At 39.4% G+C, this 13,860-nt stretch overlaps 1 protein-coding gene across 3 annotated transcripts in view; it reads left to right on the top strand.

Moving 5' to 3' along the window:
* LOC127349864 (adhesion G-protein coupled receptor D2) overlaps positions 1 to 13,860 on the top strand; it is an 85,577-nt gene that overhangs the window by 57,033 nt on the left and 14,684 nt on the right. For 2 of the 3 annotated variants that reach the window (XM_051375891.1, XM_051375892.1), the window contains one exon: positions 10,865 to 10,947. In XM_051375891.1, coding sequence (XP_051231851.1) covers positions 10,865 to 10,947 — 83 coding nt within the window. Of the gene's footprint in view, positions 1 to 10,864; positions 10,948 to 11,609; positions 11,751 to 13,860 lie in introns of those variants that run through there. The other variant, XM_051375893.1, reaches the window with a different exon arrangement.

Raw genomic sequence — 13,860 nt, forward strand, 5'->3', positions numbered from 1 at the left:
TTTTGATAGTTCATCTTTCAACTAAACCAAAGAACAAAACCATGACACATTTTTTCCGTAGGAGCTTCTTTAAAACCACAAATGAAACTTTGAACATGCATGCAAACTTGTCAAGACAAATTTCAACACAAACCATGCTTTTGTCTCTTGAAGGATTGTTATTGGTACTGTTTCCAGGGAACGGTTAAGACCCCATCCTGAACCACATGTACCCCTTTCTGGTATGACTGAATCCCACCATCATCCAATTTTCCTGCCTGTTCACTGTCTAAATTTAAAGAAAAATCCCAAACTTTAAATAAAGACCCACCTTATAAAATAAATAAAAGACAGCATTGTCGCGGAATTAAAACCAAACAAGATTTAATCAAACTTGGCACTTTAAAAAAAAAAAGGTATATTTTAAGAATAGTGGATGGATACAATTCAGTTGTAGCACTCAGCAAGTCAACATGAAACCAAACCTACAGGGACTCCTGTGACACAGAGGTAGCACCTTTGATCACACACAACTGTCAGCTAACTGCCTTTCATGTTTAACCCTGTCAATGCTCCCCTATCAAGGGCATGTGCCCTGGGGCAGGTCACCTCCCCTGGGCCAACCTGTCTCACAGTTTACCATCCCACCCATTAACCCCCTCTCCAGCAAAGATGGGACACCACACTCATTAGTAAATATGCGTTGTGTAAAACTGGACTACACAATATTTTTTATAAAAATTAATCAATCTAAATTTTGCTAGTTTTATCCTTCCTTCCTTCTCAACTCATGTTCACTGGGTATTTTCATGCACACACACACCTTTTTTCTGCAAGTGTCTTAACACAGTACTAAAGCATTCACCACTACTACCAGCGTGCAGCTGCCAACAGCACCTCTAAACCAATATCAGCACCTCCGCCCCCTCTCCCCCAGAACATTTTTCCATCGTCCTCATCTCAACAACCCATGGCAACGACATAGCTGGCAGCTTACGACGAAGCAAAGTGGGGAAGAGGAAGGGGGTAAGGGGGGGAGTCAGGCCGTAGATCAGGCCAGGGAGGATGGCGGCGCGACCAGGAGGTGACAGGGGAATAACATCCCTTTCTCCTCAATCGACAGGGACCATAACTCCTGCCTCTCCAGGGACAGATTGAGAAAGGCAATAGCCCAAGGGGCTGTGAAGCACGGATGCTTAGGAGAATTGAAAGTTAAAAGAAAAACGCAGTTTGCCGAGCCACTGCCACTGATTCAGCCGACAGCACAGCTCTTTGCGACTGGAATTTTCTTATTTCTTGTAAGTCTTTTTTTCCCCCTTTTTTTTTGTAAAGACGGCAATAAAAAAGGCCCAAGTGACATACTGTCCATATATATTATCAAACAATAAATCCCTAGTGGTTGTCTTGTAGTACGTTCCCTGTTTTTGGGGAGTTTTTTGCACTTATTGAAGTTGGTGGGAGAATTTGCACATCCCTCTTTTTCAGTCACCTGAGATGTTAGCCTCATTTGGCCCAGAGTAAACAGTACTTTAGTGGGAGAGGTTGATGAGATGAAAAATGTTACTATATAGATTAACTTTGTCCTTTGACTTCATTGCCACTGGGTGTGATAAACTGGTACAATTGCACAATGTTTCCACACAGACAATAATAGAATTTATTCTAGTGCCACACATTGGTGCGGCCATCCTGATGTCGGTGGGCTATGAATGTTCCAGTTCACAGTATTTACATTTTTAAGAGTGCATTACCACCTTTGACAGTCAGCAACATGTCACTTTACTTACTTTACGATGTCTGAAAAAAATATACTCATTCATTAAAGTAAAGTAAACTTATTTCAGATACAGTCCCAGTGTGAAGTGAGGGTGTTGCAATCTGCAACTGCACCACTAGATACCACTAAATCCTACACTCTAGTTCCTTAACTGACTTAGACGTCTCAATGATGAATCCTCCTGGGGAGCCTTTTGTTTGGTTTGCCTTATAACCACAAATGCAAACGGAAATAGATATAGATTATTGGAAATTGAGTATTGTTTGTGGTGGAGTGTTAAGGAGTGTGCTGCAGAATACCTTATATGTGACTGGTGAGTTACAGTACATGTAATGGTTTAATAATAGTATAACATTGCAAATCACACTGTTTAACTGCTTTGTGATTATACAGTGAGTGCTGTGTCAGCAAAGAAATCACAGCTCCTCCTCCTCTCTCTCTCTCTCTCTCTCTCTCTCTCGCTCTCTCTGTCTCTCTGTTTCATCATTTCAAACTCTTTATCACACTCTTTATGTCCCCTCACTGTCTGTTGTTTCACTCTTTCTGCTCCTAACAATGCTCTCCTCTTTCAGCTTTAGTCTCACTCTTCTTTCTCTTTCCTTTCTTTCTCTCTCTCCCTCCTTGTCTTTTTCCATACGCTCTGTCACTTCGTTCCACTATTCCACAGCCACATTCCCCTGCTCAGAGTGGGTGGGAGGAGCGGGGAGCAGGCGGGGAGCAGCTTTTATAGCCTGATCAATTTTACAGTGGCTTATTGAATAGCTTTTAATGCCCTTCTTTATTTTCAGTTGTAACCCACAGAGTGTCGGCCGCTCCAGGGCTGATGTGATGGCTCGCTAGAGAGAGAGACAATAAATTTTAATACATCGTCTCTGGAAAATTACACATGTTTAATCATTGATTTTTATTGGCTCATCATGATAACATTATCCCAGTGGGTGAGTGTGGGAAAAAGAGCGGCTCATAAAAGAAAAGAGGTGGAATTAGTTATGGCATTTTAAAGAGTGAAGTTGACAAAATGAAATGTTGGCATAACCAACTTCCAATGTCTGGTATACAGTGTATTGATTGGCACTGTAACTGTTATATACATGGACTATTTGATGCTGTAACCGTTTAAACAAGTGGAACGACCTTGTCTGTTGAGACAAAAGATAGGATTAAATAGCATGACTGTATGCTTTAATGGCCAGGAAAGGAAAAAGACTTTATATTAGTTATATTATGTGTATGAGGGACAGACGAAATGATCATTTGTACGATTTCTTATGGGATTGTATGGTACATCTGTAATTTTTCTTAAGGATTTTGAAACATGATCTTGTCTTTAATATCTGGGGATATCTAGATCTATCTCCGCTTTCCTGAAGTTTAAATAAATGTAAGCAAAAATAACTTTCTGCACATTGTTTCCTTCTCCAGTTGCAAGAGAGCATTGAAATGACATTCAATTACAGCAAAGATGGCGGAGTTGATTAGAAAGGTTTTTTTTTTTCCTTTTGTTATAGTTTATTCATTTTAATGCATTAATATACAAATAAATTTAGAATGCATTTCCTCCAGTGCACTTGCTGTCTTGTTACACACATTCTTAATCCCTTAAGAACATTATTTAGCTTTTTCTTCTCTTCCTTCTCTTTCCCTGTTCTTTCCTTTTTGCTCTGTTTCCTATTTTTTAAAAGTCTTTGGTATTTAATGTCATTTAAAAACATATAGATATATACACAAATAAGAACAATAATACAGAATTTTACTTTTGGCTTATAAATTAAAATAAACAAGAAACATTGAAATCCAATTTGATTTGATTAAGGGAATGCATTTTATTTGTTTTTATTACACAACACTTTGGAAACACTGTAATATTTAGGAAACACTGTACTATTTTTCATATAGTTTGGTCTACTTTACTGTCTGTCACATCCACTGTGATTCCACGTCAACAACTGGAGTGCAAGAAAGGTGAAATTTGAATGTGTGTGCAACAAGATTTATCGTCTGCATATAAAAAAATATCAGGGTCATTAAGTCCAACTCTACCGCCATCAAGCTGATGAAAGCTGGCGAACACAGAGACTATAATGCCTAGTGTGTGTGCCAGTGTGTGTGTGTGTGTGTGTGTGTGTGTGTGTGTGTGTGTGTGTGTGTGTGTGTGTGTGTGTGTGTGTGTGTGTGCCACTGTGTGTGTAGAAGGGATGTGATAAGGTAGATTGACTACTAATATAAACGGTAGAGGTGTCTACTGACATCCTTAGAGCAGTGCCCTTTGTGTCCCTGCCTGGCAACCTCATTCTCTCCTTGTGTGTGTGTGTCAGAGAGGGTATGAGGGAGGGGGTTATTGTTGATTCTGTGTTTTTGTATGTTTATAAATACTGTATTAAAGCTTGTCAGTGTGTGTGTGTGTGTGTTTGTGAAGGTCTGTGAGTGTATGACAATTAGTTAGGGTAAGTGACGGAGCAAACAGGGGACTTTGTGTGTATACACAAATTTCTCTCTCTCTCTTACTTACACACACACCACACATAAAGCACACACACACACACACACACACACAGACACACTGGGGCAGGTTAGCCCTCCTCCATACCGGCACCTGCTCCGCTGAAGGTGAAAGAAGTGCTCACTTGAGCTCATTGAAAAGTAGATGTGACAGTAAATTTTTCAGGCCCTTGTGAGATGGGAGATCTTGTTATAGCAGTCAGGATGGGGGTCAGGGCAGTGGCTGCTTGATGATTGAGGAAAAGAGAAGTAAATTCATTCTGCTTCGGGCACTTTGTCAAGTGCCAGTAGCTTACTGTTGAGAGCCACTCACCCATCACCGTGTTACGGCCCCAGAGGTCACCTCCACCGCCATAAATCTGCCTCGCCTGCTAAACCTACTGCCTTCCCTCGGCTGAGCACGAGCAGGGAGAGAGGCTGCAGCTGCTGCTGCTGCTTCTCATAGTCACTCAAATGAAAAAAGGCAGAGGGGAGAATATAGATTCTGCTTTTGATGCTGCTGATGGTGTAACAGCAAGACACTAGGTGTGCTATGCCACAGGGGGGATATGTATGTTTGGACTAATGGTTCTGTTGTGTGTGAGGATGGATGGACTATGGATATATATTTGTAGGGAGAGGCTTTTTGTTTGTGTTATAATAGGGGCTTGCATGTGTTTACATATTAATTTTGTTACTTGGAGTCAAACTGTGTGTGTTTTATGATGATGATTTAAATGAATGAATGTATCATACAAGAGTGGGCAGGGGAAGTCTACATACTATTTGAGTGCTAAATCTAAATATTGAAAACTTAAATAGTACAGTTTGTGTCTCCTATACTATTGCCTGTTGCCTCTGTACATTCTCATATTTGTTTAAGTACTACACGTAGAATTATACTGTCCTATCATTCAGTTACATCCAAGCCAATGGCTGCCCTGAAGCAAGACAAATAAAACTGTCTGCTTCAATTTTTAAATATTACAATGTTCTGTGTTAGCAGCAGGACACTCAAATCACTGCTAAATTAAAAAAAAAAAGTCAGTCATGATCGTAATTAATAAATAAGTCTCTTTATGTTTTTCTAAAAAAAACATGCAGTTACACATAATAAAAAAAAAAGTTCATTGTTGTAATAAACTTGGAACTTTAGGCCACATCATGGGATTTTTTAAAAAAATGTGCTGATTTCATTTTGGGCTGAAGTCCACCAACACTGGTTGATGTTGAGCCATTTTTTGGATTAAATGTAGGATTGGTGGTTAGAAGATTCCTTCAGCTGTTTTGTCTTGTTTGTGTGTGTATGTGTGTGTTTGTTAGCACTGCCAGCATACTCTCTAGACTTCATCAGAAGTTGTTCCAAGATACAAAGGAAGCAAAAATCTACTTTTTATACTTAATGAGGACCAAAAAAAATCTCATATCACAACTTTTAGGTCAGAATCTAATCTATGGTAGAAGTTTTTTGAAACAAAAGTGCTCATTATAGAGAGTTTTCCCCACAGGAAGTCTTTTTGGGTCACTTTTGGCTACAGTATTCAAAATGCTAAAGGTTCAGTCAAATTCTGTCACTTTTCAGAGTGTGAGTAGGACTTCAGTTTCTGTGCTTAGCCTCGTATTCTTTCATAGGGTCACAGCAAAACAGACAGCAACCATACAAAAAACCAAAGGGGATCCTGTTCTGCCTTTTTCTAAATTGATAATTGGTATATCATGAAATTATTGATATCTTTTTCCATATGCTAACATTTTTCTAGGATGGTGGTAGAGGACTTAAGTCAGAAGAAGGAAAAATGATCTGGATATGGTGTGCGTGTGTGGTGTGTGTTTATATGTGCGTGTGAGCGTGTTGTTTTTTGTACACATGCTTGTCCACATTTCTACAGAATGTGAGTGATACGCTTCTTTCTGAAGTGTGTCATCGTGCACCATAATTACACCTGCCCTAACTGTGTGAGCATATGTATTCAACTACCCATGTGTACGCGTGTGTGTGTGTGAGAGAGTGTGTATGTGTGCACACGCCTTTCAAGCTTGTAGTATGAACGCCAGCCTGCTTTCAATATAGCCTCTTATTAGGTGGTGATTATCTTGCCTGCATCTGGCTTCTTTCAGCCTTTGACTGGGAGTTGGAGAGGCCAGGGGCACTCTGGGAAGAAAGGAGTGAAAACTTCCTGAACCTAGCATTCACCGCCCTACTCCTCAACTCCAGTGTACCCCTCAACCTCTCAAGGAACCACCTTATATTTACAACAGTGTTTTTTCTATAAACAATAGGAAAAAATCTATACTGGGTGGAGAAATGTGTAGGTGTTGCTCAAACTCTTTCCATACAAGGATGCATTATGTAGGGTAGGGCTGTCCAGACTTAAGATTTTCTAAGTCGACCAGTAGTTGTTCATTTAAGCCAATAGTTTGTTGGTCGTTGAATATTAATGATTTTAATTTTACTCTATAAATACTTTTTTTAAAGTACGGCTGTGAAATTATTCCGTATGTTTCAGAACAACCAGCAATAAGATTGAACATTTAGGTTCTGTGCTGCGACAATCACCTGACACACTAGTCTCCTGTTTGAAGCTGCTACGTCCACGACTAACAGTTTGCTCAGCTATTAGGGGACAGCCCTAATCTAGACCAGGAAAGGTACTGTGGAAGTTCCCTTCCAATTAAGTTGTATGTTATACAAAATGTTAATGAAAGTTACAGGCTAGATTAAAAGCAGACATGGCTCAAACTGATGACCAGACAGTTTTTTAAACAACTCCTGTTATTTAGGGACATAGTCTGTCTTGTGAATTATTGTTTACCCGGGGGTCTTCTGTTGCCTGTGACCGGAAGACGGAGAGTCAAACATTTCATCGACCTCATATCCAGCCACAAGCTTCATTAGTTCTTCGCCTGCTGTCCACGACTCATATCCATTTTTGTTTGCTGCTGAATATAAGCGTTTCCATCTTCTAAGCTAGCTTCTTGCTTGGTGATATGCATGATTACTTATTTTATGGGGGGCATAACTGTAATATTATTACTGAATTGTTTATAGTAATTAGTTACACTACTTGTTACTGGTAAAAAAGTAATATTATTACTAGTAATGCGTTACTGCCCAACACTGCTCATCTAGTAGAGGTAGCAACCATGGGTTCGAGGCTGATCTCTGGCCCTTCCCCTCTTGCTCCCCCCCTTTCATGTCTATTTTGAGCTGATCAATGAAGGCAAAAACAGCCCCCCCCCCAAAACATTTTTTAAATGCTATAAAATTGTTTCGAAGATACCATAGCACAGTAATATTTAAGCAACCATCTTAGAGAGAGAGGCTTCATTTGTTTGGGGTCTTTGCATTTAAATTGTCAGGAGGTTGACCACAAGCTAGTGGGAAAGTACATTAATATGCCTTTCCTGCCTGTTTTTAGGTGAAAAGGTCAACCCAAATACTCTCAAGAAATAAAATGTAAAAACAGGAAAAAAAAAACCTACCCTAGCCTCCAAAAGCACAGTTGATAAGGCGTTATTCCTCACATATACACACAATTTCCTGTTCCCTTACTCTTACTCTTACTCCTACCCCTAATAAACTGACATAGCATGATCTAAAAAAAAAAAACCTCTGTGAAGAAGAGAAGGGACAAGGATAATAAGACAAAAACAGAGGCAAAAGAAGAAGAAATAGATAGTAGACAGGGAGAAAACAGTGTGGCAGGATCCCGAGGGCCTGGCTGGGGACTTTGTAAGAGCCCATACATCAGCTGTCACCCGATGGGCTTCCAAAGAGCCACAGCAGAGAAACACAATAGACTGGACAGATGGTCCCAAACAAACTGCAGCGGGTTTGATGCTATTAAAAGCTGTTTACCTCATGCCAGACGCCAGCAAGTGTGGTGGATGCATTGTATGATCATTTCGGAATGACTGAATGTGTGTGTACGTGAGTTTGACTACCAGCCCCTGGTGTTTCAATAAACCCTCTGGTGTGTTTTTAGCCACCAAATGACCATTCCTAGCTTGAGTAAGATGTGTATGAGTGTGTGTGTATGTGTGTGTAGTTTTCTCATAATTAAGATACAATCAAAGACAACACGTGATGGCCAAACACAAGCAGTATGATGATTGATTTGCACACAGTGGATCCCAGCCAACTCTGCAGGCAATGACGAACATTTGGCTGATAACCAATAACCAGACAAATATTAAACAGACCCCCCCCTTCCTTCTCTGTTACTCCCTCCCATCCTCTCCCCTTCATCTGCTCTCCTAAAGAGCGGCTCTGACACCTCAGAATGATGAACTCCTTCAATGCGCTGACCTTTCTCCTTCGGACTAGTCACCCGCCCTCCTGCCCTCGTCCATGTAGATGAGACAGAGACAGATGAAGATATTTTGCAGTGTGTGTGCATGTGTGGGTGACAGTGAGGATGGTGGGCGGGACTGTCGTGCAGTGACACAGTGAAATTAGTTTTGGTGTTGGTGGATGGCGGCCGACCCACCTTCAGATCAGCAGTCAACCAGGGAGATTAATCCAGACGCAGGAGGCCTGTTGGAGAGTAGTGACGGCAGCCCCGGAACGACAGGAGAGAGACAGGCAGGTCGACAGACAGATGGGGCGGATGGGTTCATGACAATGATATACCTCCTGAGATTGTGTCCATACATCTATGTGCGTAACTTTCATGTTCAACATACAGATTGTTGGACTGCTGGAGACATGAATAATGAAAAAAACAAGTTTCTTCACCATGACATGTAAAAATAGCCCAAATCTTACAGTTCCTGAATCATTAACCAATTAACACAGGCCTGGTGTTGCTCTGTTGGATGGTTTTCCCTTCCAACCAATGGGACATTACCAAGCTGTGTCAGACAGATCAGGAAATCCTACGGTCAACACTTCAATTACTTCTAAGTTACTGCTTATGGGTAAAACACATCCTATAGAATAGATACAACTTCACATTTTCACACCAGCTGACTGTACAGTCTGGCTAACATAGTAGCAAACATTATAATATGGCTTGTGTTTTAAATCTCTTATATTTCCTCACGTTATCATAAGGCCTGTATAGTTACAAACTTGATTGTGAGATAACCCTGTAAACATTAGAAACTAGCTGATGCAGGGTGGGAGGACTAACAATATCTAATAGATTAGCTAAAATTGCTGAGTGTAACTCTGAGATTTTTAAACTCAGTTTAATATATAACACTCTTGGCCAGTCTCGCAGGATTAGTCTTGAACTCTTTGAGCTCAAAGTAAATACTGGCACCCAATATTCTCATATAAACTGTTGAAATCAGCAATCAGAGGTACCTCCATGTCCATTGTGAATAAATGTCCATAAATTTACTCAGTATGTAGAACTACTTAGCTATAATCGTGCCTCATACTAATATTTTTAAGGCAAGGCGTTGCCTTGTTTTAATTTATTTTATTTTTAATGTATGTTTCATTATTCTTCATGTAGTAATAGTTTTGGGTATTTACATTGGTTAAGTATAAATACGATTTAAAACAATGCAAAGTTCTTATACAAATGTTTTTCATTGACTGTGTGATAGCAAGGTGGAGTTGTGATTAGAGATATTGTCCCATTGGATCCAAGCAGCAATCCAGGTGTCTGGCAGCGGTCATCTGAGTTTTTGAAGTGGAAGTGTCCTTGAACAACCCTTACAGTACTTGCTCAGTCATTATAAGACAATCCAGCTGAGAGCATCTGCTAAGTACCTGAAATGTAAAATGAGAAGTTGATGAATATGGTATCATTAGCCACGCTTGTCTTGCCTTCTTCGTTTTCTGCTTTAATTGGCTCCAATTTATAATCCTCCACCTTTGGGCCATCCTTTGTAATTTTGTCTTGTTTCCTTCTATAATTGGTTCAGATCAGTGCATCTTACAGGTCATATAGAGGGGAGAAACCCTTGGATAATTTTTATTCTCTTTAACTTGACTCATGTTTTACATGGACACTAAAATACCTTTGTTTGTTATTTAAAGAGTTATGCATTTGTGCCATTTAGGGTAGCTGACACCTACACACACAATCCTACATGTGTGTTCATATTTTGAGGTATTGAATTATCAGCTTAATGTATTCACATTTTTCAAGATGGACCATGAATAAAGAATTTTGGAAGAGAACTCTTTACTCTTGTGTGTGGTCATGCCACGTTTTAGGTCATACTTCGGAAATTACAAATAAATATGAGCAATTTCTGCATTTAATTGATGCTCCAAGTGCATGTGTGTTTGTGAGAGCATGCCGCACATGTAAATGAATCAGTTAAACCACATATAGACCCTGTTGAATGTTGCTCTTGGATGGTGTCTGTATAATTATTCGTTACAAATACAAAAATTACACCCACTATGTTGTATTAGGATCTTTCAGGGTAATATTTGGTTTGTAAAAAATGCATGACATTCTGTCATGTCTTATGAACTTCAAATATGATAATAATGGTCTTTTATATGTTATTATTCATTGCAACATGACTTTAAGACACTGCTGCTCACTTACTTGCTCTGAGGATGTCTCCTTGTATGAGTGCATTTGTGTATTCAGTTACTTTTCAGTGTAGCTGAACACTGTTGCCGGACCTAACTGTGTGCGTGTGTCTGTCTGTCTTCAGGTCAGCTGTCCATTCCTTGTGTTACAGAGAGACTAGAAACTCCCTTGAGCCAAACCTCCAAAGGCCCTCATCTGCATACAAAGGTAACTGATTCCTTACACACACATATACCCAGCAGGGTATATCAGTCATTTCAGTGGGACTTTGAGCTTTGGGTAACAGGGCAGTTCACGGGTCAACAGCGGCATTTGATCTTCGACCTTAGGACAAAAACAGACTTTAGTCGGCGGCTGAGCGATTACTATGTTGGGTTAACGCATTCAGTAACAGCAGATCTGTTATTACTCTTCAGTTTGATTCAGATCAGTTTGATTAGGTTTTATTGGGCCTAATTATCATAACATAAATCAAATTTGTGATTCTCCACTATTAACTCTATAGTAATAAAAAGCATGGTAAACCTTTATACATTTAAAACTAAAAGTTTTCCTTATTAAAAATGTATTCAGTAAAACATAATTAAACTCAACAACAGCTTTTTATTTTTTATTTTAAATTTTTAATTGTTACATAATATATACATATTTTTTTAAATATTATTTGCTTTATAATTATTAAATAATCAACAGAAAGTAACTTTTTTATTTTCTGAATTTGGTGAACATTTATTATCATTATGTATTTATGTATTTATTTTCAAATTACCAGTGTTCTCCAAAATCATCTCTTATGTAAAACAAAACTACTTACAGGGCTGAGCAGAGGTCCCTTTCTCTCTCCAACTCACTCTCTCTCATACACACAGCCTCACATACGCTCACCAGAGCTTGACTGACTGCCTCTCCACTGAAATAAATGGAAGCCTCCAACTCCCTGATCAGACTCTCTGCATATCCCTGTCCCCCTGGTGGCCAGCATTAGAACCACATCACTCACCACATATACATATCTTCTTTAACAAGTTACTTTAATTTATGCTTGATGTAAAGTCTTTCCAAAGTGAAGAACATTTTTTGTGCTTTAGATTCATATACTAAGAGGTTAAGCACCTTGTTGAAGGTCATGTAAACGGTTATTCTTAATAGAGGTAAGAATGTTAATCACTTTACACTCTGAGGTTTTTCCGGTTGAATAAGTGATTCAAATGCAGCCATAAACCAACTTCTTGAAACCTCCAGTCCAGTGGTTTTCATTTATGTTGTTTTTTGTGACCAAGAATACTGGTTTTCTGCCTCATAAAGTAGTTAAATTACTTAATCGGTACAGTGTGCGCAATGTTGGCAAAAGATAGACACTTGTAATTAACTGTTAATATTTGTATAGTGTTGATTGTTTGAGCAGCCATGTTAATTTAATGTCACAACATAAAACTGGGGTTTGAGAAGAGATACCCTACTCCTTATTTAGGAACTCTGATTCTAAGGTTTTAATTTATTTGTTTTTATCCCTAAGTAAGTATTCCTCATGTCCGAATTATAAGTGAAAGTGGGATGATTGTCTAAAATTAATCCAAGATTAAAAAACACTGCTCATGTGTACCTCCTCCCCCTTGAAAACACAAATAGCGGTCAAATTTTCAACCAAATTAGGAAATAACACACAAAAATGACAAGTTAATTTGAATTTAAAATAAGAGGTTTTATCTAAACAAAATGTTTTAACAAATATTACTAAAATCAGACTCTAAGATCAAATGATCAACGCTCCAGTTTCTCTTCCTCTCTGCCTCTTTCACCCTTAGCAAACTGCTACCACACAACAACTTTCAACTGTCCTACCTCCGATGTGATTGAAGCTGACTTTGCTCTCCACCCAGCTTTGTTTTTCTTCACCGCCGTTGGGTGGTCCGTGTCTCTCGCTCCCTCTCCAGTTCACTCTCTCTCTCTCACTCATTGTCAAGTTCACAGCGTCTGTTTCTGTTTGAGAACTACGGGACCCAGGCATGGTCCGAAACTCAATACCAGAGTATACACAATTAAGTTCACACCAGAGGTTATTGGGTGGAAGTGTGGTCTCATTCCACAAAATGTGCGAGTCAGTCAAAGGATAGGAGGGTGTAAGTGTTTATGTGTGGTTGGTTAGTTGGTCAAGGTTAACTAAATGATAGGAGGTGCCGATTCTCGGGGCGGTCCTCTTCAGTCAGAAACTCTGGTCTGGTACTGGTTGCCTGTTGCCTGCCGTTGGAGACTTCGCCTTGACAGGTTGTGCTGTCCAGTCGTAATCAAAGATAAGATTTTTGTAAGTGTGGCCATTGTTTTCAGCTGTGTTTGATTAATGATGTGATTCATGTTGCTAGATTGTTGTCAGGCTTTTTGTGCCCTGTGCAAAGTTAATGTACTTTAACTTTTTACTGGCTGCTAGGTTGTTGTGTTTTGTCATATTATCAGAATAAAAGCACAATTATTTTTTCAGACCCTTGAGTGGCTCACTCAGCTATGAGTGATACAGCAGCACCATGCATGAATCTGTTATAAATATGACATAGGTCCTTTGCTTAAGTTTGTTTTATAGGCTCTAGGATATTGTGTTTTAGAAAGTAATTCTCCAAAAAATTATGATTTGGAAACAAGTGACAATTAGTGACGTTAAAATCACACATTATGGAAGATATTTCTCAATTTATCTTCCAATCTAATCTACTTTTTCAATCTTTATGACAATGATCTCATTTAAAAAAAATCTAAATTAGAGACATAGCATGAAGAAATGAACCAACATTTTAAAAGAATCCCTAGGCTGTTGAGGCCTGTTTCATCAAAACAATATTCCTGGGTTTTGCCCTGCTGAACTCTGACCTTTTCCAGCCTGTTGAGTGTTTCAGTGTTGGACCAGTTAGCCATAGCTCTCTCTGAGAACCATTCACACGCGATTGGGAGTCCCATGACAGGCCAGCTGGAACCTTCAGTCCAGCCGCTGAAACACACATACAGACACAAAACCTCCATGGAACTCCTACTGGCCAGCGAGCCTGTCAGTCACTCAATTGGAGGGTTATGAACGTGTGTGTGTGTGTGTGTGTGTTGTGGGTGTTGTTCGAGCTTCCTGTTTTGGTTGTA

The sequence above is a fragment of the Dicentrarchus labrax genome, unplaced genomic scaffold (assembly GCF_905237075.1).
Source record: "Dicentrarchus labrax unplaced genomic scaffold, dlabrax2021, whole genome shotgun sequence".
Classification (NCBI taxonomy): Eukaryota; Metazoa; Chordata; class Actinopteri; family Moronidae; genus Dicentrarchus; species Dicentrarchus labrax.